The 27,921-nt window shown below is 37.6% G+C and overlaps 1 protein-coding gene across 2 annotated transcripts in view; it reads right to left on the bottom strand.

Annotated features, from left to right (window-relative positions):
- LOC145991974 (uncharacterized) overlaps positions 1-27,921 on the bottom strand; it is a 169,928-nt gene that overhangs the window by 79,662 nt on the left and 62,345 nt on the right. For both annotated transcript variants that reach the window (XM_083127967.1, XM_083127966.1), the window contains exon 3: positions 20,388-20,836. In XM_083127967.1, the coding sequence (XP_082984093.1) occupies positions 20,388-20,836 (449 nt within the window). The remainder of the gene's footprint in view (positions 1-20,387; positions 20,837-27,921) is intronic.

Consider the following 27,921-nt stretch of genomic DNA (forward strand, 5'->3'; position numbering starts at 1 on the left):
ACCCCCAAAGAAAGAAATCGCATGGTGTTAAATCCGGCGAACGGGGTGGCCAGGGTAGAAGGTTGGTGTCTTCTTTTGTAGCACGTCCAATCCAGCGATGGTGAAGAACACGATTAAGAACCTCTCTCACATTCCTGTGAAAATGGGGCGGAGCACCGTCAAGTTGCAAAATGTAATCATCGTAATTGGTGTTAAGCTGGGGTAACAACCAGATTTCCAACATGTCTAGAAATGATTCACCGGTGACTGTTGCTTCTTCGAAGAAAAATTGGCCGTGAACTTGCTCCCGGGAAACCGCACAGAAAACGTTCACTTTTGGAGAGTCACGCTGATGCTCTATCTGGGTATGTGGTTTCTCGCTTCCCCAGATACAGACATTGTGTTTGTTCACCTTGCCACTTACATGGAAAATGGCCTCGTCACTGAAGATGAGTCTTTCTACAAAACCATCTTCTTCTTCCATTTTCAACTGCATCTCTTCACAGAATTCACGCCTTTTAACTTTGTCTGTTGGTTTAAGGGCCTGCACTATTCGCAGTTTGTACGGTTTAAAACATAGTCGCTTACGCAACACCTCTTCCACACTGTATTCTTTGGCAAGTCCAATTCTCTGCTTGCTTTATTAAGTGACTTCCGAGGACTTAGCTGAAACGCCTGGCGCACTCTTTCAACGTTTTCATCGGACACTCGAGGTCGACCAGAACTCTTCCCTATACACAAGCATCCAGTTTCCACGAACTGTCGGTACCACCGATTTATGTTAATCTTGTGTGGTGGGTCTTTCCTAAACCGTGCACGAAACTCATGTTGCACTGTTACCACAGATCTGGACACCTCAAAACGGAGCACACAGAAAGCCTTTTCCTGTTGCGATGCCATCTCGGAACTAACGCTCGCTGCGGAAACTGACTGACTCGGAATTGACGATGCAGCCCCGCAGCAAGCATGACAAGCAAACAGCAGGTAGCGCATCAAAAACTTGGACAGTTGCCACTGCTTACGGTGTAGGTTTTACCCGTGTAAGGTAATTAATAGATTTATTATTAATTTTTATAACTGCACCATTCATTTATAAACACGTGTATACGTATATAATGAAAGTCAGCTTTGACTTAACCAGTTTATTACACTGGGGTGAAATTAGATATTCGCACAAAAACAAACTCACACTATCTCCTGATAAGATTTCACTGCACTTTGTCCCTCTTGAAGTTCTAGGTTCGAATCTCCTCTGCAGACATCTTGAAGAGGGAGGACAGGGACCATTCAATTTTTACTCCAGTGGGGAATAAGGAACCTTATTTTTCTTTTAGGGCATTGGGTCACCACTGTGCTGACATGGGGACAATAGGGCATTAATTAAATGACTCAAGGAACATTTAATTCTGCTTTTCTAGTAAAGAGTAATATCAACAAGCAAAAATAAATTTACTATAAGCTTATAATAGATAAAGCTTAGTTAACGTTATTTACTCTAATTAATTACTTGAATAATGCTAAGTTGAAGACAGTAATTAAACACTGCTTATTTTTCCCTTAATGAAAAATTAACTAACGATGAACATCACCCTTCGTATTATCTACCTGGTAGGCCAAGAAATATTGCTATCGCTCGTATAATCTACCACAGTAGGCCAAAAGATGATGTCATTTCTGCATCGACTGTTGTGAAATGTATAATCTAATAGTAGGCCAAAGAATACGGATACCCTTCGTATAATCTACTAGTAGGCCGTCTCCCAACGGTAATTATATTCATGAGCTAAACCGTAGCTTAAAACAATGCGTATGTTCTACCTGGTAGGCTGAGAAATATTGCTACCTCTCGTATAATCTACCAGAGTAGGCCACACTGTAAGAAGCCTTCTTGTATCCCTAAGCACCCGTGTGCTTGCAATGCTGGACTATTTGCGGGAGCAGAGCTCGACCATGAGTCGTCGAAGAGTCAACACAGAACTGACTGGCCGGGGCAGCATCACTGCTTATATACAATTCCGAGCACAGCGTAAGCACCTCTAGTGGATTCTCGTGAACTACGAGAGCACTGCTTAACATGAGGTGCCATCTATAAAGATTAACAATGAACTATTTGAACAATAACGCTCCCTAGTGAGATATGGTAGAACTACTCGTACGTTCTATACCAAGCATAGCAGTGAAATCCTATGCAGAAGCGATAACAAAACCGATAAGATTATACAATGCTATTCGACAATGACAATAAAAAGAACAAATGTGTAACTTGTGGCGATCTCGCAGGATCGTTACACCTTCGATTGAAATCCTTTTTGATTTAAAATTTAAATCTAATCTCTTTGTGGCAGAATTAGCATCCCATCAGAGACACCATAGTTATTCATTATTCATGTTTTTGCAATTGAGTTACATTTAACTATACCATCGATGCTCCAAATCAGTTATTGTTAGCTAGAGAATCATGTAAAGTTGGAGTGTCATATGGTCGTGGCCACGGTGACTCAGTCGGTAACGCGTCTGACTACCATGCTCAAGGTCCCAGGTTCGATCCCCGGCCGGTTCAAATCCGGGAACTTTTCTAACCTTGAAAGTGGCTCCGGCGCCCACCCAGCGTCGAATAACATGGGTACCTGGGGGAAACCCTGGGGGGTAAAGGCGGTCAGGGGCATGGTGCTGATCACATCACCCCCACTCGTGGCCGGATCAAGAAAGTGTGGGGCGTTACCCCCACACCCCCTATATGCCTTCATGGCGTGGTGCTAAGCACAGGGGAACACTTTACTTTTTTAACGTATTGATAACGGGGATGAAACTTACCTGGGGTAGGTAAGAATGTAGTTATTGACATGTAAAGTAGCCACTAATTCTGTACTTCAAGTTAAAATGCATTTTTTGCATTTTACGCATTCATAGAATTAAACTTGTTTATGTCTATTCACTTCTGTACCACGTATTTGTAATTTAATATACCTATATATAAATCAAAGAAGGAGAAAGGAAACACTCACCAGACAGTGGAAAAGATTCGTCTCTTTCTTCTTACTCCGAAGATGCTACGATAAAATTAGCGAAAAATCGAATTTTTTCCACTGTCTGGTGAGTGTTTTCTTTCTCCTTCTTTGATTTTTAATTAGCCCTTTTGGCCCTCCTTGCTTTTATCCATATATATATATATATATATATATATATATATATATATATACACAGGGTGGTCCAAAAGTCCCGGAATGATCACATATCGTGAGAAATACACATCGAATCGGAAAACGAAAGAATACATGTTTAATAAGTGAAAGAAAGCTATTCAATGATATCACACTTGATTCAGGGCAGGGGGCAAGTGTGAAAATTTTAAATGAAAACCCCCATTCTGTATTGTAGAATCGGAAGGAGGACTTCATTCCGAGTCCAACGAGCTATCAACCATTCTCCTAGCTCAATTAGGAACATTGCCTTTACATGCGATGTACATTGACTTGAGAGATCTTCCACATTTCTACCCTGCAATATGACTGTTTTCTTTTCAAACCACTTCCACTGCCAATGTTTTGCAACTGTTTTCTGCCTGAAATGTTCTTGGAAACAATTCAGGCATTTTCAGTTGCTTTCACTGCCTGCTTTTTCCGAAAATTTTCACTAGGGCAGTTACTTTTTGGAGAAACTCTAACTGTTACAAGGTAACAAAGTTACCTTTTTGCAAAGAAGTAACACTAACAATAGTTAGTTTTACAGTTGCCCCACTAAGACACATAAATTGTTAACCTGAAAACTTGTAATGTGGGGAAATAACTAAATTCAGCAACTCTATTTCCAATTATGTGTCTTCTGTGGATGATAAACGAAATATTTTTGTGAATCGCCTAAAGCAAGCAAGTTTGGCTTTGTTGCATGCTAATTTAGAACACACATTTCTAAATGTGTACAAAGACTAGATTGTTGTTTCCAGTGGAATGATCCATTCATTTGGAACATGGTTTTTGATTTGATTTGCTTTATTTTACTTCACTTTTTGTGCCACTTTTGGCTAATTTGCGAAGATGGGGATGAGTGATGATATGATGAAATTGATGAATGGACACTCACAAAGATCCATGTCCAGGCCAGGATTCGAACCCGGGAATTGGAACATGGTAGTCAAGCTAGAAAGAGTCGCTGTGTAATATGAGAAAAAATTAATGTATATGGAGAGTATAACAACATGAATATCATTCAAACAATGCTGACGCCTTGTTCCACCACTATTTGTTGCTTATTATATAATATTATGTACCAGAAACATTAATAAAAAACATTTAAGTCGTCAAACATATTTTATTACGAATAATGATGGTTGAGTGTGTGTTACTTGTTGCAAGGCAATTTCCAACAGAAAGTAACTGTAAAAGTTACTTACAGTTACTTTTCAAGTAACAGTAACTATAACTGAGTTATTTTATAGTGACTTACAGTAAAGTACTGTAACTCAATTACTTTAAAGTAACTTTCCAAACACTGTTAAGCACTAAATGAGCCGCAGTGGTCCACATGGGAGATTTGGCTTCCACTTAGGGTGGTGACATAAAATGAGGAACTTTCCAACCTTGTCCCTGCCTAAAATGGCTCTGGGATTCACTGAGTCTCTAAAAAATGGATACATGAGGGGAGGGGGGAAGGCAGCTGGAGCATATTCCTAATCACACCACCTCAAAAAATAAATGAGATTATGAATGTGTGGGATCCTACCTCCACATCCACCTATGAGCAATGAGCACAGGGAACTTTTACCTTTTAATCTGTGAACCACGTTGTTATCACCCCCCCCCCAGCCCCCTTGCTGACTGTGTAATTCTACTGTACAAAATATTTTCGGACATTCAATAAAAGAAAAGGTGATTGAAAGTAAGTGGTTCCAACTTATATTGGCCTGCGGGATCCAGACGCTGTCAATAGTTTTTCATTGTTACTATAAATTTGCTACTATAATTCATGGTCGAGTGCTTACTGAAATCAGTAAATAACAGATTACGTAAGGATCCATTGTTGGTGTGCACTTCATTCATCTCTCCTGCTGCTAGTCAGGTGGATTGTGTTCGTCGTTTCCAAGAAGGGAGACGGTCAGACCAGTTGATCTGTCATGCAACACGGTGCCAACAATGAACAGGTGTCCATTTTCGTGGGTGAGGGAGGAGTTGGGTTAATCAAGCATAACTCATAAGGAAAGCATCAGTTGTAGCTAGTTTGGGTTTACAAAACATTGGTATAACGTGGTTGTGGCTTCCTCAGTGTTATTTATCAAGGATAAATTTGTAATGAAGTGACCACAGGAGGACAATACTCTCACACAGTGTTCAAATACTGTGGATTTAAATACAGTTCAGAAATCGGCTATTAATAACTTTTCAAAATTCATGGAAGGACAAACATCCAATGATTTTTACAATTAAAAAGCATGTAGTTCTTAAAGTATGCAAGGAAGCTAATGATAATAAATTATTATGCTACAATAAATACAATTTTGAGACAATCATTGAAAATGATTCAAGTGAATGATCACCTCACTGGAAATAATGCTTGTTCAACTAAAGGAAAAGTTTCAGAATGCTAACAAAGAGAGTGGAGAAATCTATTGCCTTCCAGCTGGAGTTTGAGGCATATAAGTTGATGGTGGAAATGACAGGAGTAAACTGTCCACTTCATACACATGGAATAGAGGCTTTCAAGTCCACTTTTATGCCCAGAAAGCCTAATCGAGACTGGACCTACAGTTTACAGTGGGATCTGAAACACTATGTACCTTCACCGCACTTTATCATCATGTTATGATGTGAAGACTATAATTTTGCCTTGCAGGAGAAGCTTCTTATTTGAGGGCAAGTGAAGATGAAGTGGACCTGAAGGAAATTGATAAGAATAATTGGATGATTAAAAGTTGATTGATATTGCCCAGGGGAGGGACAGATGGAAAACACATGTTGCTTTGGTGATATGCCTCCAGGTTTAGGAATGCCAGGGAGTTACTCAACTGAAGATGCACACTTTGTTATCATTTCTGATTTTCTCTCACCTCTCTCACCTCACAGTGGTTTTATAATACTTTTTAATGTGGTAAGCTAAATTTCTAATGCCAAAGATATGAAATATTAATATTATTATATTATTGTAATGGAGCTCCTGCTCACTATGAAAGAAGTTCAATATGTCGACTTAGTGCATCATGAAGATAACTTTGGGATACACCTCGTTCATTGATAGATTAGGAGGGACTCTCAAGAGTGTTACAGCCCATGCAAGCTTACAGAGACCTTGCATTTCCAAAGCAAAACACCTCAATAAATATTCGCCTGGGCAAAACACAAAATTAACAGAATGACCATCTTTTGTGAGATAATCTAAAATTGTGAAAAACAAAAATAACGTTCAAATAGATTTTACCATGCAACATATATTCAAGGAATGAGATCATTCTATACAGCAGTTAAGACAACACATCCACATCTCGTCCCACAAAGAGCATAGCTAAAAATATGGAAAGAATGACGTATAAATTCGTAATGACAGCATATGAGTTTGAGTTTTTAAGTTCACTTTATGCACAGATGGGCTAATCGGGACTGACCTACAGTTTAAAAAAGGATCTGAACCACTATGTCTCTCCACCACGTATCAAACCCAGGAATCCTTGATTACAATGCGATGACGTTACCACTATGCCATTGGGGAGGCCCCTTAATAACAGCATAGAAACAAGCCAATAATCAAATGAAATATCTTGTACCTCTATGGTAGATATATACATCCTTTAGCATGAAACAAATGAAAAGTCGCAGCATAGGCTCAATGCGGTTCACTTCATTGCTGGTGCAGGACAAGTTTCAATCTCATTTTTCTATCTTATATGGAAAAACACAACGATAAGACCAGTCGAAAAAGGAATGATGGTAGCATATTCAAAAATGTGAAAAATCGATTGGGGTGTTTTGAGCTGTTGGTTTTGGAGCAAAGCAACACTGTGTACCAAAAAACATCAAAATTGGTGACTATAAGGTCAACTCCCGAATTGACTCCTTTATTATACATTAAACATAAAATAAGATTTGTATTGAGATTTTGATAGTGTTGAGTGACCAGTGAATATACTCAAACCATTGTGATTTTTCTTTGGGAGAAGTATCTTTGAAGAGAGGAACACAATGAATAACATGCATATGAAAGGCTTTAACTTTTTTTTTTATCTTTTTTTTAGACTAGCCTAAGTACAGACATGGACACTTCTGGGTTGCAGTGATCCACTCAACTTCTAATGGAATTGCTACAACCAAGAAGTGTCTGTGATTGTACACACTGCCCACCCCTCCCCCGCCATCATAATTTTTTCATAGTATTTCAGCTAATCACCCTTCCTACGAGGACCGTGCAGCAACTTCCCTTACATCATCACTTTTAAACATGAAGGTAAAGTTTGTGACATAGCGATTAATTTACGCTATCTCACATACTAAAATATGAACTGGCTTTATGTAATAAACCAAGTTCTCATTCCCGCCATCAGGTGTCTCTGCACCTGACAGCTCCAAGCGCACCTGCCACCTAGCGGCATTTAGAGGAACCTTTTGCATTGAGGTTATTTCCTCAATTTCCTGCTGCAGTTCCTGCACAGAAGCAAAGGGGAAAAAAAGCATTAACAGCTGGATCATCTTGACCAGCCGTGCTACGTGATGCCTTGCATGGTACTTCAGGTTTTTGACCTGTGTGCCAGCCACAATCTACCATGTGGGTTGAGAACGTTACATCACGGAACTTTAGGTAATATATATAACCATTGTTATTTCCAATGAACATTTTTGTGTTGCAAGTGCGTAGCCACGAACGTGAGGACAAGAACGATTACGTATCCCTGTTAAATAGTACTTTTCTTGCTGACGTAACATATGTTATATAAATTCCACGAGGACTGTTCGTTACTCTCCGACTTAACGTTAATAGCGCTTGTTCATGAAATGAATCATACTTTTTGCATTAATTTATGAACGCTATTATTGAACCTGATTATTAATGATTTAATAAAGACATGAATAAAGAACTTTGGAAACTAATGTGCACATAGGAATCTCTATTCGAGCGAAACAATATGTGGTGTTTTGACTATGCACGAACAAATTGTGAACTTATTTTTCCGTGAACCACGAAAACTCTAAAAATAGTAAAAGTTCAACAGGATAACGAAGCATGAACAGAGACAATGAAAATTGTGGATAGACGTCTGGTTACGTAAATCAAATTTTCCCTTTGTTGAATCCCTATTAGTAATATATTGAACAATTCCCAGCAGTAGCATCATATATAAGCTATTGGAATTTAATAGCAGTAGATAAGTAAGAGTTTCAATGTACAAAAAGAATGTGAGAACTATTAAGATGAAAGCGATTTTTGATGCGCTTGTTTTAACACATTTGAAACTGAGAGTGGGTTTCTTTTCAAGTTGCAATTGCATGGTGCAGTGCATCAAATATTCATTCGAATGCTTTGTAGTGTATAAATGAACTCACAGAACGAGTGCAATAATGTCTTGCATGCATCAGAGCATACAAAAAAAAAAGACCAAAAAAAAATAGATTTCTATCATTGTTAAAACTAAAAATGTAATGCATACTGTTAATTGTTTAAAATCGTTGTAATTTATAGAAACCAATGATTGAGTTGTTCTTAGCTGTTGTTGTTCAACGAAACCCCAATTAATAAATAGGTCATGTTGTTAATGTATACGTCTAACTTATTGAATGAAATACCATTCCGTTTTTACACATTTTTAAGATGTACGTCGAGTGTTAGCAATACTAAGGCTACACATTTGCAATTAGTAATCTAGTGCATCATGGTTAATAGGATTAACAATTCTCCGAGTCCATAAGAATTATGTTTTGTTTAATGAACATGTACATTTCGGAAATGTGTGTTGGTCACAAGCATGTGCAATTATTTCTCAGTAATTGACAAGACGTAAATAAAAGACAAATAGACATTAAGTAGGGGGTGCATATATATAATTGGTTGGGAGAAATTCTAATAAGATTGCAATTTAAATATAATGGGTGCTTGTGCATGTCTGTTCGGTCCCCATTTGTAGGGCATGCTTCATTCTTGTTGGCGTGAATAAGACTAGTACACTCCTAGCTATTGTGTTCGGCAAGAATGAGGCAAAATTTGTATGTTGTGCATGCTTGTCTAGGGTCTTAGTAAATATCCTGTTGAATGTTTGACATCTTTCACGAACTGCATGCTTTCCAATTATTTATCGGAGCGTTCAACATATGGAACACTAGCCACGCATCACAACACAAGTTCCTCCAAATATATCCCTTAATGGGACTTGTGTTGTGATTGTTCCTTCATCTTATCATCATTCATCCTCATCTTCACAAAACTGGCAAAACCAAATCATTCATTTATTCACCTCCACATGGAAGCAATTAACATGCCATTTCTTGAAAACTACATGTGATAATTCAGATCAATCTCTTTTCTTCATTTATATACATATGAAGGTGGCTCATTCCATGTCAAATCAACCTATAATAATTATTTTTGAACCTAAAATGTTCAGATTTTTTAGATTTCTTGATTATACATTGCACCTATCAAGAGGACAAAAACTGCCAAATTTCAGATTTTTTCGGCTCTTTGTTTTTGAGTTATTGACTTTCAAAAAATTAAAAATCCCAAAATTTGATGACATTTTGAAATCTTTAAACAGCTGTAGATCAAAAACTATTTGACCTAGAGTGTCATTCTCTTCTGCTTTTAATGGGCTTTAATTTGAAATGCAACACCAGCGCGATATTTCAATTTTGTAATTTTTAAAAAACTTGAAAAGAAGTATTTTTGAAAATCTCAAAAACACCATTTTTAATTTTTTTGAAAAAAATATATGATTTGAAGACATCAATTGACTATTTGTGTGCAAAATTTCATAATGGGATGGAAATTGGTTCCTATGGAAATTACATTTTTGTATTGTGTGCGAAATTTGCTAAATTTGTTGACTTCCATGTTATAACCAACCACAACTATGTGCTGAGTGGTCAATGTTGAAGTCTTCATATTAGTCTATTTTATATTTTTTGGACTACAAATAACATGAAAATACCTAAATTTATCATTTTAATATCAGGTAAGCAAATTGAAAAATGTACGAGGGGAAATCATTAAATAACAGGAATCTTATTCTAAACTTAATGGATATTTAAGCACAACAAAATTTGTGTTTCCTCACTCAAAAAGGTTCTTTAGCAACATGCCATAAAGTTGTCGTGACAATCAAGCAGTATACGCCTGTGCAGTAGCTCTTACAGCATGGCCCCTCCACTGTTGACTTGCACCGTAGAAGAGCAACAAAGTGTTATTCATTTTTTGTGCTTAGAGGAAGTGAAACCTTTTAATATTTACAGCAGAATGAAGGTTCAGTATGGATACAATTGTTTAATTCAGGGGAGAGTGTCTGATTGTGTGGAAAGATTTAAAGATGGCAGACGAAACGTCAGTGATGAACACTGGAGTGGGAGGCCAGTTTGCATGGCAACTAAGGCAGTGAAACTGAAACAGCAGATCGATCAATGAATCTGTTCATTTAGTACACTCTCTCGTGACTTAAACAATTGTCTTCGTATTGAACCTTTATTCTTCTGTAGATTTCAGCACAGGCGTGCGCACTCTCTCTATTAGGGGGAAAGGAAGCCTTGATGAAAGTTCATTTGGAGAACGAAAAACTTGATTTCACCTTACTGTTTTATTGTATTGATGGGTATGGAACAAGGGCGTATATAGAGTGTGTCCGGAACAACTGAAAATCACTGTATTCCCCCTAATTTACATATGAACATGGTTTCATACAGCAGATTCAAAACAACTTCACATAATTTATTCATTTCCAACAGTGACGACCATTGCTCCCTCACCTTTTGCCCCTAATCTACGTATAACCTCTTAATGCTAAGACTTGTCTACAAATAAAAAGTAAACTGTTCCTTGCCCTCTCCACACTTTTGTCACCCAATCGCTTCTACTGATTTCTAATATATGGGCAATTTATCTTGCAAACACATAGGCAATAAAACTAACAAATAAACTGTATACGAGTGTTAATAACAAGAAATTTGCTACAGAACGAAGTTGGATAGTTCAATTACATAGGAAATAATGCATCTGACGTAGTTGCTGGGAACTTTTGTCGGCTTGAAAATTATGTAAAGAACATAATATTGTTTAATAACGGTGAAAAGATTCCTCTGCACTGAATTGTTAAGCAAGAGTATTAGAGGGGACAATTGCCACCTCTTGCCCTCCCGTGCGCATGTCTTTGGATTTCAGAAAGTTCCACTCCCCCTGACCACAAAAACTAATAACACTTCGTTGCTATTCTACGGTGCAAGTCAACAGTGGAGCGGCCATGCTGTAAGAGCTACTGCACAGGCGCATACTGCTTGATCGTCACGACAACTTTATGGCATGTTGCTAAGGAACCTTTTTGAGTGCCGAAACACAAATTTTTATTGTGCATATATCTCCATTAAGTTTAGAATAAAATTCCTGTTATTTAATGACTTCCCCTTGTACAAAATTCAAATATCACACTGGTTTTGCATTTCTAATAAAAGCCCATTAAAAGCAGAAGAGAATGAGACCAATTTGAGCTCTCTAGGTCAAATAGTTTTTGATCTACAGCTGTTTAAAGATTTCAAAATGTCATCAAATTTTGGGATTTTTTGAAAGTCAATAACTCAAAAACTATGAGCCGAAAAAATCTGAAATTTGGCAGTTTTCATCAACTTTACTGGTACTACCACTGCACCAAAAATTATCAATTTCTGAGATGTCAAGGTTCAGACCCCGGTTGATTTGGCATGGAATGATCCAGGTATGACGTGCTGGAATGACAAAACAATACTGGGTGTTTCATAAGTAATTGATTCAGGGGTTACAATAATTTATTGCAAGTAAACTATTAAACTTACGTTAATGAAACCAGTTTAGAACAATTGAGAAACGCAAGCAGTTTGTGCAAGTATGTTTTGTTAAGCTGAGAGATCATATCTCTGCTGCTAGGCAACACTCATACCACCCCCATCATTCACAGTGTTTTGTTCAATGTTTTGGTCCCCACGATCACTGGACCTTACACCATGTAACTTCTTTTTGTGGGGTTTCATCAAAGACAGGGTATTCATCTCACTGATGCCATGTGATATAAGAGCCCTAAGGGAGTGTATCATCACAGCGATAGACACTATCGACAGACCCATGTGGATGCGAGTGTGGCAAGAACTAGACTATCATGTTGATGTGTGCCTTGTCACCCGTGGTTCACACATTGAACATTATTTGGTGTACGAAAAAACTGTTTGAGTTCCTCGTTCATTCTGGACTGGTCTAATTAACGTAAGTTCAAAACTTTACTTGCAATAAATTTTCGTAATGACTCAATTATTTATAAGACACCCAGTATATCCATTTCTACTATTATTAACAACTGCAATTTGAAATTATTGATTTTTCCCTCACCACATTATGGGTTAGATCATATAAATTTACTCTTGAACAACCACTTTGATGATATATTTTACTCTTATATGTAATAATGAAAACAAAAGAACTTGTTCACAATGTACAATAACACTGTGTAACAAATTTATAACTTTTTTCTCTTTCCGAAATGAATGCAACTGTTTCCAATAGAACTTGTCACACTGATTACAGTGGTGTAACTGAAATTCCTGTATCAGCCTCCGATTTCGAGAAGTAATATTTGAAAATTTTATTATGTAATGTAAATGCTATGCTATTTGGAGCACTGACGACATGGGATGTAACGAAGAATGAAACTAAAAGTAATTAGTTTTTGAAATTACAGAGTACAAGAAGCAAAGATTACATGACGACAATGCTATCGATCTGCATAAATACCAGCACCGAAATATATACCCTGCTCGACCTCTGTCCCACATCCCTAGCCGCTCCCTTATCCCACCCTGAGCCAAAGGTACCTACGTAAACGCCTAAATAAAATTAACATCAATTCAAGAACTACAAGTATATATTATGAACAAAATATGTTATGTATTATGAACAAAATATGTTATGTATTACACCAATAGGTATCAGAAGTAACAATACAGATCAAATTAAGTAATGTACATACATCCAAGGATGGAAAGGATGATACATAAAGTAACATGTATAAAGATGTTCAAGGTAGTCTTATCGGCGCTTCCGTTTGTACTGAGCACCCTCATTTTCTCGTTTCAAGCTCCAACAATAGTCAGCTAACATAGTAATCCCACACTTTCCCTTGTACCTTTCTTCCAAGATACGAATGGTCTGATGAAATCGTTCACCATGTTCATCTGATACTGCACCTAAGTTTTCTGGGAAGAAGTCTAAGTGACTGTGTAGATAATGAAGCTTTAGGGACATGTGACAACCCATTGCATGAAAGCTCAGTAGCAGCTCTTCTACAAGTTCGGCATAATGTTCAGATTTTCGGTTTCCAAGGAAATTTTTTATCACATTCTTCAGTGCAACCCACGCTCTTTTCTCGTTTTCATCTTTCTTGTGGGCCAGTGTTTCTCTTTCACCCTGCTATCCCATTCACACAGAAAACAACAGTGTTTTGTATATCCTGACTGCATTCCCAAAAGCAGACCAAGAACCTTAAAATCAGCACAAATGTGCCAAGGATGATCCGCATACTTCATTCTGTCAAGCAAGAGCTTCATATTTTGGTATGATTCTTTCATAGCTACAGCATAGGTGACTGGAATAGCAGGGTGACTATTGCCATTGTGTAATAACACAGGTTTAAGACTGAATTTCGAAGAATCAATAAATAAACGCCATTGATTCATGTCATACTCAATGTTTAATGCAGTCATAAGTCCACACACATCTGAACAGTTCACCAAACCTTCCTGACAACTGAAAAAATTCACTAGATCACTTCCACGACAGCGATGCATTGTTACTTTTGTGTCCTTTCCCAAAAGGTTCCAACCTTGTAGTCTGGAAGCTAATAGTTCAGCCTGTGATTTGGACAATTGCAGATCTCTCACGAGATCATTTAGTTCTGCTTGGCATATTATATGCGGTTCCTTTGCGTTCCCCACATACACAGGATCTTCACTTCCTTCACTTTCGGATTCACGTTCAGTATCACAGTCACTCAACGTCCAAGCATTTGGTGGCACAGGAACAGGTAACTCATTACAGTGTGGAACAGGCCTAATAGCAGAAGGTTGATTGACTTGTTTGTTTTTGCGGTTATTCCACGAATGTTTGTTAAACAAAAGTAAATTCTCTTGTGGCTCACGCCACACCATTGGCACGGCAAATGGCATTGCCTTGTGTGTTCCATTCAACCATCCCCGAAGGTTCACAGCACACGATTTACAACACACGTGCGGAGCCCATTTTTTATCCTGGTCCCCGATTTTGCAGGAAAAGTACAATTCATAAGCCTTTTTCACAGCAGGTGTCACGTGAATAACATTGGACTTAACAGTCACTCTTCCACATATGTAACAGAACTTGTTTGGGTTATTTACACAACGTCTAGGCATGATTTACAGTAAAGATACATCAAACACATATAATGTCAGAACCGGAGATACTTGTCACATCCGAACAGGAATATGTAACAGTCACATGTAGCAACAAACTGAAATCTTTGTGCTGCAAGTCCAGCTTTCAGTACCTTCTGAGCAGTACATTAACACTGTGTGAACTCATACAAGAGTTCTCGGAACAGACAAACATCCAGAACAACAATGAATAACAACACACAAACTCACTCTCAATAATGTACCACCGGCTTCCGATACGGATTTTCACGCAGTGTTGCAACTCCACAAGGGGAAGTGTTGCCACCTTGAAAGAAGGAAATTTCATATTTTAAAAATACCTTTTTTCCCATTTGCGGGAAAATGGAGGCTGATACAAACAAATAAAGTAGTGCTCCTACATCAGGGTACCAAGGGATATTATGGTCACTACATACCATCCAGGAAAGAAAACCTTTGTTACACAATTGGAGGTCCAGCAGGAAACGACACATTTTCAAAATTTTCTGAAAATGACAATTCTCTACATTTCCCTTTCTTTTTACAAAATTGGGAGACAGTTATTGCATGTCCTCAAAGAGTGGTCTTTCGTCATGCTTCTTTAGAAGCTTGGTCCATCCTGCATCCATAAAATCATTACTAGAAGCAATTTTTCATAATGTTTTTCGATAAGTTGGCAACACTGCCTTCCTCGTACATAGTTTATTGAGGAACTGGCCTTGCAGAGGTATATACATCTTTCGGTCTTTTGCAACTTCACGTGAAAATGAGGTGTAACAATTTTGCAAAAAGAGATAAGACCCTGAACTCATATAAGATCAAACTGATTTTCCTGTGCTCTATGTAGCACAACACATGGGGACTTGCGAGTTGCAAAATATTCAGATTTTAGATTTTTGTTTTTGAACAAATGGTTCACTTCAGGAGTTATGGGAATTGAACTATCATATGTTTTCTTAGATTTTTGCACAGATAGGCTAATCAGAGCTGGACCTACAGTTTCAAGTGGAACTATCATATGTGTAATGAGAAAAAGGTACTAGAGCAAAGAGCAAGGTGCTCATTCAATCGAAAAAAATATGTGAATTTTTGTATTAAATGCCTGAGAAGTAAATGATAACTATTTTTAATAATTAAATTCTTAACTAAAAATTTCAATGAGGGGAAACTGATTACTTAATAACTAACTGCATAGGATATCACTATGTTTCTTTCAATTTTATTCAAATGCACATTAAATGTAAAGCTGGTATCAATGCTTTTCTAAGCTCATGCTCATTTCACTAGGCATATGCTTTCTCCTAAAAATCTCAATTAGCCACTCTTCTTCATTCGTTAAATTTCCCATTTTCTCAACATACATGCATTAAATTAGAAATAATATCTTTGGCAAGTGTTACATCTCCCTTCAGTATATATCAAGCACTCAAAGACAATTGGCCTGAATACACAAATAAATGCACGTGAGATTTCTTACAAATATACTCTGCAATCTGCACAAATCTGCTCCAAATGAGGCTGTCCCTAAGTGTTTGCAATACCTAAAACAGTGGGGTTTCAGACGATCCTTAAATAAGACATAGGAAGCATAATATAGAGCATCCAAGAAAGTCACGCAACTCAGATTTTAAACATATGTAACATCTGTACAAAAAGCGATAGAGACATGAACCTTGCACTGGCTATTAACTTGTCTAAGTGGATATTTTTTAAATGTTAAAAAGAAAATCAGGCTATACATGAACAGTTCAGTGTGGGGAAACCTTTACAGGGTGGCTACTCTAGGACCATGATAAAATTCAAGTATGATTCCCGTTTTTCAAGGAGAACTTTCCAAAAATTCAAATTCCCAGCACCTCGACCAGGAGACTTAGTAGGGAGCTTGGGATTCCGCAAACCACTGTGTGGAGAACTCTCCGTTAGAAGCTGAAGAAACATGCATACCACATCCAGATTGTGCATAAGCTTGAAGCTGAGGACTATGCAGCCAAAGAAGCTGTGTGTCACGACCTGCTACAGGCTGTGTAAAATGACAATTTGATGCAGAATGTCCTGTTCAGTGATGAAGGGAATGTGTGGTTGGGGATAATGAGGTCGAAGGTCCATGTTCACTGAAGCAACTGTGACCGGACACACATACCTCAATATGTTGGAACTTTTTGTGGATCCCCAGTTGATATTCGATGGGATTATGGATACTGTTGTTTTTCAACAGGATGGGGAGCCACCTCATTTTTCCCTAATTGTTCGGGACTACCTGATTCGTGTTTTTCCTGGTAGATGGATTGGTCATGGCATGCCAAGGTTGTGGGCTCCCCGCTCACCAGATCTGACTCCCTTAGACCTTTTTGCCTGGACGTCAAGTCTCAGGTTTACCAGGTGAAGATCCAGAGCATTCAACAATTCAAACAACAGATTCGGGGCACAGCTGCTGAAGATTACACCCATTATCCTGGAGAGAGTTTTTCGCTGGGGGTTGTCTCTCAACGTGCAAGGTGGTCAAGTTGAAATGTATTGAAATGTATTGATTCTTTGTGCTGTTGTGGCGTATGTTTCAGTACAATTGCATACATTATCTGGTAGCATCACTTCTCCATGCTATCACACAGACTATGAACCCTGTTTTATGTTACACACTATTATGTATAGCTTCCTGAACAAGGTTGTTAGAATAAAATGACATTAGGTGAGGTAGAAGAAACATTTTTCTGGACAACTAGTTGGGTAAAATGGGGTACCCATATGAAACGAAGTAAATTTGAGGTCTAATGCAAAACTTTGTTACAAAAAGTTTTAGAAAGAACAAAAGCCAAGATAACTATGAAAAATACAGTAAGGAAGTATATTTTTGTTCTTTTTAGCATCTACCCTAATGATAATCTCTTGTACTCAATGTAAACACTTAATAAACAACATAATATCACAGATTTGTCTGAGAATTAAGCATAGGCTTAGTAGGTGAAACACATTTCAATACTTGTCGGTGACATTCAAAAAGGGGGATGACCCCATTTTGAACTACCCTCAACATTCCCATTTAAGCAGACAGATGTAAGATAACCTATCAAGCAGTATGTGAAAGTCAAACTTAAAACTGGAAGAATCAATGTTGTACTTACCAAAATTTAATGTTCAAAGGTGGTGGCTTGATAAGACCCAACACAGTATGCAGGCAAAACTGAAACTTTTTCCACAAAAACTTGAAAACTTTGTAGAAAAAAGAAGGAACAAACAGGCTGCCACATGAATGACTCGATTCAAACTGGCCAGGAATGGTAGTGCCACGTTGGGTTGGGTCCCAGGTAGAAGCATTAAACAGTGAGAAATTGAATGTCCCCATTTGGACGACTCTCCCCTACTATATACTACAGACAACTGAACCATTTAATTATACTGAGGTCCCAGGTTAAATGCTCGGAGGAGGCACATAGTGTTAATATCCCACTTTAAACTGTTGGTCCAATTCCAATTAGACTCTATGTGCATAAAATTGGACTTAAAAAAACTCATTTAATTAAAAGGTTTTTAAAAAATCCTTCACAGTCTTTATAATTATCCTGTACATTACATTTCATCATGATTTATCCAAGTTAAATTTGGATACTATCGAAAGCTTGTGGGTCAAAATTCCAATCAACTCATATATACACTTCATTATAGGGGCATTTGTTAATATTAATTAGCATTCCATTTTTTCACACCATATGGCCATTCTCTGAAGACTATTTGGTAACTTTAAAACATCTGAACCACTTTTAATTTGCCTAAATACTTTTAGGTCATAAGCATATAAGAGTAGAGTCAATTCATGATATCATTAATAAAAAATTCCAAGAAAACTGATCGAAAAGGAAATCAATATCCTAAGACATTTTCCATCCTCAGAAGTAGAGGCTTTAACTCTAAAAATTCTATTCATTATGTTCGTCTAAGTTTTGCACCCTCTCACTAAATCAAAAGCTTTTGATTAATCTATAAATAAGATTTTACAGAATCTATTAAAACTAAAAGATTTGTAACCATATCTTTTATAAATGCACACTGATTAAAATGAATTGTGAGATTCTCTTAGTAATCATAAAATATTACTGGAATTGGATGTGGGGAGGAGTATCGACAGTCTTCAAATTAGCATCTGATTTTGAGATAATTAAAACTGAGTATGACAAAGCATGACAATAAGGAAACAAAATTTACTGTCTTCAAACGCATATGCAGGAAAAAACAGTTCATTGGATATTTTTTTTTTAAATACTCGGAACCTCCATTACCCTCGCCAGAACACTCATCCCATCCCTCGGATCCGTATCTAATATATAGAAACTTCGAACACAACTTGAAACTTTCACGCCTAGAAGAGAGAGATATTCTCATTACTGCACTGAGACTACTAGTCAGGAAGAAGCATAGCAAGGGCAAAACTATTACCTTCCCCATACCAGAAGCAGTGGACAGGATAACGTTAAAAACTTACAACCTTCCTACCGACACAGAGGAGCTGCTCCGGTTAACCGAGACAGCTTTCGGATGTTGCGGAGTCCCTGGTACTTGACGATGTTTATGCAGACTTTGTAAGGGCACACGGGAGGATGGAGTTCATAGCAACAAACGAATGGCCCCGATGCCACCAATTAGTACGGCACTCATAGATAACGACAAGATACGCGTTGCACAGATCAACACCAGAAGAAGCAAGCTTGCAACACTTGAAACAATCAATTACTGCAAAGAGCAAGACATTGACATAATTCTCATGCAAGAAACATACACATCCAAAAACAAAATTCCCTACATACCACTCAACGTTCACACAATTCAGGACCGCAATCAAACCATGCCAGCAATAATTAACCTAAACAGAAATCTAACAATCACCAAAATAACACAATTTTGTGACACACACATGGTCCGAGCATGGTTCTTGGATCCTAATAAATAGTTATTTTCAATTCAGCCATGACATAGACCCATATCTGGAAAAAATCGATCTGATCTGCAATGCGTACAAAAACTACAAGTCAGTCAATGTCTCATTGTTGGCATCACACTTTATATCTTATATATACTTTCAGAACAGTGAAGTTGTCCATGCTGCAAAAAAGTAAACAATGGCCAGTGTTGTCTGCATGTTTTGTGCTCCACACAAATAATTTCTATTAAAGACATAGACTTTCAGCATGCAGATTCAACATATATTTTACAACTCTGGTGTGTAAAAGCAGCTACAAATTATAACTATGTAACCTGCATTTGAACTAAAGTATTTTCAGACTAAACAAAGGTCAATTGTAAGTAAATATCTGAGTTTATAGTAATTCTTGAAACTATAGTACTCCCTCTGTCCCATAATTATAGTCTGGTATGCCAAAATGGTAGTACAGGAATGACAGACGAAGTGGCAGACGGAGAGCACAATTTGTACTGATCCTTGAGTAGTAACATTGTATAACTCATTCCCTTGTTTCATGTTCTTCTTCTGTATACACCAATGTCACAGTTTGAATATCAGGCAATTATTATGAGACAACAAACAAAGGTGTACCGGACAATAATTATGGGACAGAGGGAGTAAAACAGAAGTCCAAACAGGATGAATAAGAGATTGGTTTCAACTCATATCCAGCCTTGCCACTGGAACCTAGTATTTTTGCTGCCATGTTTGTTTTTTCCACTTCACTCAATCACGTTCATGTACGCATCAATGAATTTTGACCCCAGAAAATGTACTTCTATCCAAGAAGAAGTAGATGAGTTTTGAGGAAATGTGGTTGAACTATTGTCATACTCAGTTTCATTTTTGTGAAAATATTGGCATGCACTTACCTTTCTTCTTTGGCAGCTGGCTCTTCACTTTGAATTCTCAGTTCAGTCGTTTTCACTATTTCAGGTACAATGTCACCGTCACTGTCTTCAAATGCACTAACACCAAACTGTGGATTGTCACGAGTAGAATCAAAATGCACACTTCCCTCCAGTCCCGTTGCACTTGCACGAGCACCAGTCTGCACAAGGTGGTCAGAGGAGCTGGCGCAAACATCAACCCTCATCTGCTCCTCCATTGGCTCAGATTTAACGGCCATCGAGGGTATTTGCTGCCAAGAGCTTCCCATTGTCTCTTCGGGAGGAGGAACATCTCTGGGTTCAGTCTTTATTGAGCAACTCACAAAGTCAGGGGTTGGCTCCTGTGGTGAGGATGAACATGATTCACTAAATTCTAACTTCTGGTTGCTGCCTGGTTTCATGCATGGTGCTGAAGGTGAGGCACTGGAAGACTGCAAAGATATTGTACATGCACTTAAGTTGTGCTCTAATTTAAAACAGAAGAAAAATATATTAATCTATCTATATATATAAAAGTGGATGTATATGTGTGTGTGTGTGTTTTTTTGTTCAGGCATAACTCTCGAACGCCTGGAGCAATTTCAACCAAACTTGGTACACATATCATTTGTAATCTGGAATGAAATACTGTGGGGGTAAGACACTCCTGGCACCCCTAGGGGTAGGGAGTGGGAAGGGGGTGACATTTAAAAATAATTTAAAACTACCAATGTGGAATCCATAGCATTCGTAGTTGCTAAGCTAATTGGTGACATTCACGATCACATTTAAAATTAGTGACATTCTACACTATAGTTAGAATTCATTACTTTCCTGTCTAATAGAAGATTTGGATAAATAAATACCCAGGCAACATCGGTCGCATGACAAAGGAAAGGGGTTCAAAATTACATCATCTGAACCTCAAAAGAAAATGCTAGAGGAGGAAAGAAACAGGGTGGATAAAATCATGATTCTTATTTTAAAAAAAACAAAAAAAAACACGCATTCTGCACCATTTATATTTTTTTACTGAGTTTTTGCGAGAGTTGAGGACCGTAAACATTATCACAATAGTCGAACAAAGGGTAGATTAATGCTTGGATGAGTCTTAGCTTGCATTCTGCAGGGAGGAAGTCATGGAAACGATTCAGATTCCTGAGTGTTCCATAAGCTTTCCTACATTGCATCTTTACATGTTCTGTCCAATCAAAAACTTTGTCAAAATTCAGACCACGAATTTTAGCAGTGTTATTCCTGACAATGAGCAAAATATTTATTTTGAGCTCGATCTTAATATTATTAATTAATGACCTTGAATAATTAGAACCAATGATCAAGAAAGCGGATTTTTCTGGATTTATTTTAAGACCGTTAGATACACACCCCAGTTACTGACAACGTTCAAGTCAGAATTTAGTGACTGAAACTTATGTTCCAACGAAGCATAATGACCTGAGAAATATAACTGGGTATTGTCTGTATAAAAATGTAGAATGAAGAATTTTATTACTTGCTGCAAATCTGCAGTGTAAAGGGTGAAGAGGAGGGGTCCTAATATCGATGCTTGTGGCACGCCTGCTTTTAGCATTATAGGCTGAGACACATGAGATGGTGAATTATGTAATATGACCCATTGATGTCTGTTAAATAGATATGCTTGAAACCAGTTTTATGTTGAAGGAGAAAACTTGTAATATTTAAGTTTGGCTAATAATAAATCATACTGCACTGTGTCAAAAGCCTTACCGAGATCCAGAAGTACTAAAATAGTGACTTGCTGTTTATCAATGGCATAGAGAATATCATCCACAACTTTAGCAAGAGCAGTGGCTGTGCTGTGTTTCTCACGAAATCTGGATTGCAGCGGTAGAAGTAAATTATTCGTGTTAACATAGTTTAACATCTGTGAATAAATTTTCTCAAGTACTTTAGATAGCACAGGCAAAGAATGAATAAGCCTAAAGTCATTGTAAGAAGTGGCCATCTGCTTTTTCTGTAGTGGCAGGATTCGTGCTTCTTTCCACTTTTCAGGAAACATGCCACTGGAAAGAGAGGATTTCATGTCGTGCGTTAGCGGAGATAATACGGATAAGGGTTGCCCAAATGAAAGTGAGACTCTTGGTTTTTTCTGTAATGATTCATTGGTTGGAATATATGAACATGCAGGAAGTAAAAGCAATCCATGGGTGACATATCCTCTACACATAGTCACCTTGTCTGTTCAAGCAAGTGTCACAAAGGTATGGATACCCTGAGCAAAGAACATCCGTGATTGACTGCGGAACCAATCCTCAACAGCGTCATGGACCTCAGCATCGTTGGCAAACCGGCTGCCCTTCAGATGTTTTCTTTAGTGAGCCGAAGATTTGGCAGTCGCAGGGCGAGAGATTGGGGCTCTAGGGAGGATGATCGAGAACTCTCAGGGTAAATACCCCAGCAGATCACGGCACACCTTCTGCCTTCAAAAATTGAATTACTGCTCACTGGGTCCGTTTGGACTAATCCATGTTGTGAATGTGCTTTTGCACATGTAAACACACTACGCTGTCAGACCATACCAGGTATGCATACGATGTATGCTTTCATACATACAATGCCACCTACCACAGCAAACACAAAGCTATGATGCTACGACAAAAGTCTTAGTTTCATTTGGGTAACCTTTATACGTAAGTGGCAGAACCAAACCAAACCACTATGTGCCTCCACCAGGTATGGGACCTGGGACCCATTCAGATTGATCTAGTACACCATAAAAGGGTAATTAAATACTGCTGGATCCAATTTTACTGTGAATTTATGATTTGAATTCTTCATGGAAATATAATGTCAAGACATAGACATGTGCTACAGGAACCTGCAGACATTTTTTTTTTTTACAAACATTGCACTTTTTCTTGTTGCCCACAACAACACTGTTCCAGAAACATGCTTCATTTGTTCTGATGGTTGTAAGCCATTTGGCATTACTAATTTCTTGCTGTTTTCCTGTGCATATAGGAAAAACAATATGTTAATTTATGTATAAAAGAGTATGTTTTTCAATTTTCTACAAGTGCATTAACCACAATGAAGCTACACACTTAAAAACGTGTTTGCTATATTTGATTTCATTGTTGTGTGAACGCATTCCTAAGTAGCAAGTTCCACATGCTTTACCATACATTAATTTTAGTTGTTTATACAATTTTTCCATTGCATTTTCAGTTGTATAGACAAGAAAATTTTCATTACTGACAAGAGCACTGTTTTCAGACAGCAATATACTGAACAGAATAAAATATGTTAGTTGTACAATTATATTACTGAAAACATTAAGAGTACAGTTCAACTACTTAAGATAGTAGGACTACCAAAAACAGTAGAAACATTAGCAGTACAGTTCATCTACTGAAAACAGTAGATGTTTCAAAACACCCATTGATCTACTGAAAAGAGTAGACATAATTTTCAGTAGGGAACAACAAGTTTAAAGAAAAGCCATAAGATACTAGGACCATGCACCTAAAACTGATGAAAAAAATCATGTTTTTGGTCCTTTATGAGGGCCACTATTTATATTTTGAGCCTTGGCAACACTGATTGAAGTTAGGCATGATTTGACGTTTGCACGGAATCGTCTGGCATTATTGACCATAACGTACTTCAAATGTTTTGTCAATAGCTTGATTTGTGTTGTTTATGTTGCCTTGGAGATTGCACAACAACAATAAAATGGAATTAACTCGTGAATATTTTCGTGTGATGATTTTTTACGATTTTCGACGTGGATTATCAAGACAAGAGTGCATCGATCAACTTACTTCCACATTTGGCGATGAAGCTCCATCCTTTGCCACTGTGAAACGCTGGTATAACGAATTTAATCGTGACCGCCATTCGCTCACCGACGAGATTCGCGAAGGTCATCCAAAATCAGTTGTTGTTCAAGAAAACATTGATGCTGTGCAAAACCTAATACTGCAAGATCGTCATGTGACATACTGTGTGATTGAGGCAACCATAGGCATTAGTTCCACCAGAATATATAAAATATTACATGATCCTTTAGCTGTGAGAAAGGTATGTTCTCGTTGGATCCCACACAATTTGACAAAAACTCAAAAAGACGCTCGCGTCAATTGGTGCAAACAAATGCTCAATAAATACAATCGTGGTGCTTCAAAAGACGTATATAAGATTGTAACAGGTGACAAATCATGGATATATGCATATGAGCCAGAACGTAAACAGCAGTCGACTGTATGGGTGTTTCAAGATGAACCCAATCCAACAAAAGTTGTTCGCACTCGAAGCACATCGAAACAAATGGTCGCCTGTTTTTTCGGGAAAACTGTCATGTGGCAACTGTGCCTTTAGAGGAACGTAGAACGTTCAACTCTGGATGGTACACAACAATTTGTTTGCCAGAGGTCTTCGGTCAAATACGGAAAACAAACAAACGCCGTCGGATCATTCTTCATCAAGACAATGCCACACATTGACACACATCTCGTCTAACAACAGACTTTATGAACAGTCAAAAAATCGAATTGAAGGGTCATCCGCCGTACAGTCCTGATTTGGCACCCAATGACTTCTTCTTGTTCCCAAACGTCAAGAATAAATTGCGTGAACAACGATTTTCGTCGGCGGAAGACGCCGTTGATGCGTTCAAAAACCATATTATGGAGGTGTCTCAAGAAGATTGGAAAAACTGCTTTGACAAATGGTTCGAACGAATGCAAAAGTGTATTGACCATAAAGGAGAATACTTCGAAAAACAATAAAGCAGTTTTCAATGCCAAATTCCTGTTTTTTCATTGTTAGGCTCAAAATATAAATAGTGACCCTCGTATTATCTTACAAAATGTGAATAAAAAATTTTATCTGCCAAAAATTTTGTGCCTCAAAACTTTTGTAAGAATTCTTAAAATTTCATTTTCATAAATAGTACAACTAGAATAGTTCATCATCATAACTAGGGAGTGATTTTTTGGTTATTTGCCTTTTCTATCTCTTTGGCGTATTTGTATCATGTTCTTTCTAATACATTAACACATTTTTATAGTGACACTGAATGCGTACTTTATATAATCTTGCCTAAAGTTGACTTTTTGGTATTTTTACTTATTCCTTCTTTGTTTCCCTACATTCATCTTCCAAAGTATATTATAGAAGCTACTTTCTTAGGCTGCACTTATATTTACAACTTGTCACAAATGCAAGGGGTGACAGAACCTGTCACACTTCTATGTTCATCAGATGCACGCTGGCCCCTGTGGTGGAGTGGTTACCACACCACGCTACGATGCCAGGGGTCCCGAGTTCCAATCCCAGCCTCGGCATGGATGTTTGCGAGCGTCCATTCAACAATTTCATCATGTTATCATTCATCCCAATCTTCGCAAATTAGCCAACTGTGGCACAAAAGGCAAAGTAAAATAAAGCAAATCAATCAATCAATCGTCAGATGCAACTCAGATCTTTTTGGGAAAGAGAATTTTAAAATTCATCAAGATATTGTCTCATCCCTGAGCTTGTATATTACAAAATGCCCAAAGATTAAAAACACATAGACAAGAAATGGATTTTTATTTTAATATGATGTTTTATATTTAGCATCACTTTTATACCATTTTTCGCTAATTGTGACAACGAGGGTGCATGATGATGTGAAGAAATTAGGGAAGGGGCACTCACAAAGAACACCCATGCCAAATCTGGATTTGAACCCGGGATACCTGGCATCGTAGCATGGTGTACTAACCTCTATACCACAGAGGTTCGCAGACAACTAACGGAAAACATAAATGCTGTGTAAGGGTCAATTGTCAAGCTCCTGGTTCATCTGGTTAAGAAAGGATGACTCAAGAGGGGGAAGAAGGAAGGGCAGCTTAACACTCTCAGCAAACAATATGCATTTTTCTGTGGAATGTATACATACACAGAGTGTTCAAAAAAAACTTCTACAAAGTTTAGGTGCTGATAGATATCATATGAACAAGTAACTTTTCCTCAAAAACATTACCTTGAAAATGCACTGCTGAATTTTCTGTGAGATTCTACATGCCTTGATCTATTTTTTCACATAGTTTCCATGGTTATTTTAATTTTTCATAACTAAGGCTCAGAGGTTGATGAAATTTTTTTTTTTCTGAGGCTTAAAAACAATGCTAAATTTGATATTAGTTAGTTTCCCTTCAGTTAGAACCAGAAAAAACTGTCTTTATTTTGCATTTTTTAGCCTTGTTTGGCTTTAGGTCATTTTCATTATTTTTTGCCATTTTTTGCCATTTTTCAGGATTGTTTTTCTCCTCCCCTGTTGTTTCATGAATTTTAGATGCATTTACTAGCAAAACTTACATATTTAAATTTCTTGGCATGGTCCTTTTAGCAAATTCGCCATTAATCGAAAATACGGTTAATGGAAAAGGACAATAATAGTCTTAACTGAAATTTTTGGCAATGGACTAAAATACTTTGTGTGAAGCCTATTTTGAGGTTCCGTTGCTGGATACTATTATCGCTTTAATCTGTAGTTTTACAGACAAATTAATCACAATATTATAAAATTAATTAAATAAAATAGTAATAATATTTTATAAAAATATTATAAAATTATATTCCGACGTACGCGAAACACAACTGTATTTTCAAGTGCAGTATCGTGGAAGGCCCACTCTGAAAGGAGATGAATGATTTATACAGAAAAACCTTGAGGTATATTTTTTAAAAAAATATATATAAAATAACAAAAACCAGAGGTACTTATTTGCTTTTTTCCCCTTTACTTCAGTAGTTTAAACCACTAAAAAACAGGTTTTATCGAATAATTCAACTACTCTCTTGTAATTTATTAAAAAAATAAACTTTTCATTTTCAGAGCAAAAATTATTTTTGGGTCATTTTTCAACAATTTTAAGGTCATTCTATGGGTCATCTTTTGAATTCATCAACTTACAAACTTACGATGAGCTTTTGTAGACCCCCTCATAGAAGTCAGCCAGTTGCAAGGCAAGCCATTCCCCAACTTCCATCCTCACTTCTTCATCACTGCCGAAATGCTTGCCCTGAGGAACTTCTTAAGATGCCAGAAGAAGTGGTAGTCATTGGGTGCAAGGTCTGGGTTGTAAGGAGGATGAGACAATTGTTCCCAGCTAAATGGTGCAATGTGATTTACCATTTGACGATTGGTGTGAGGCCTCGCATTGTCATGAAGCAGCAAAACCCTGGATGACAGCAGGCTGCAGTGTTTATTCTGAATTGCATGCTGCATTTTCTTCAAGGTCAGACAATACACAGCTGAGTTTACTGTTCTCTCTTGCGACATGAAATCCACTAGCAAAACACCATGTCTGTCCCAAAACATGGTTGCCATCATCTTGCATGGTGATACTGTCTGTTTGAATTTAACTTTAGTAGGAGATGATATGTGTCATCACTCCATCGACTGCTGCTTGAATTCAGGAGTCACGTGCGACTCGTGTGTCTTTTACCCTGTGATGATGTGGTCCAACAATTCATCATTTTCCTCCTGGTTTTGGGTCAAAAA

The sequence above is a fragment of the Lepisma saccharinum genome, chromosome 9 (genome assembly GCF_977018435.1).
Source record: "Lepisma saccharinum chromosome 9, izLepSacc3.1, whole genome shotgun sequence".
NCBI classification, from domain to species: Eukaryota; Metazoa; Arthropoda; class Insecta; order Zygentoma; family Lepismatidae; genus Lepisma; species Lepisma saccharinum.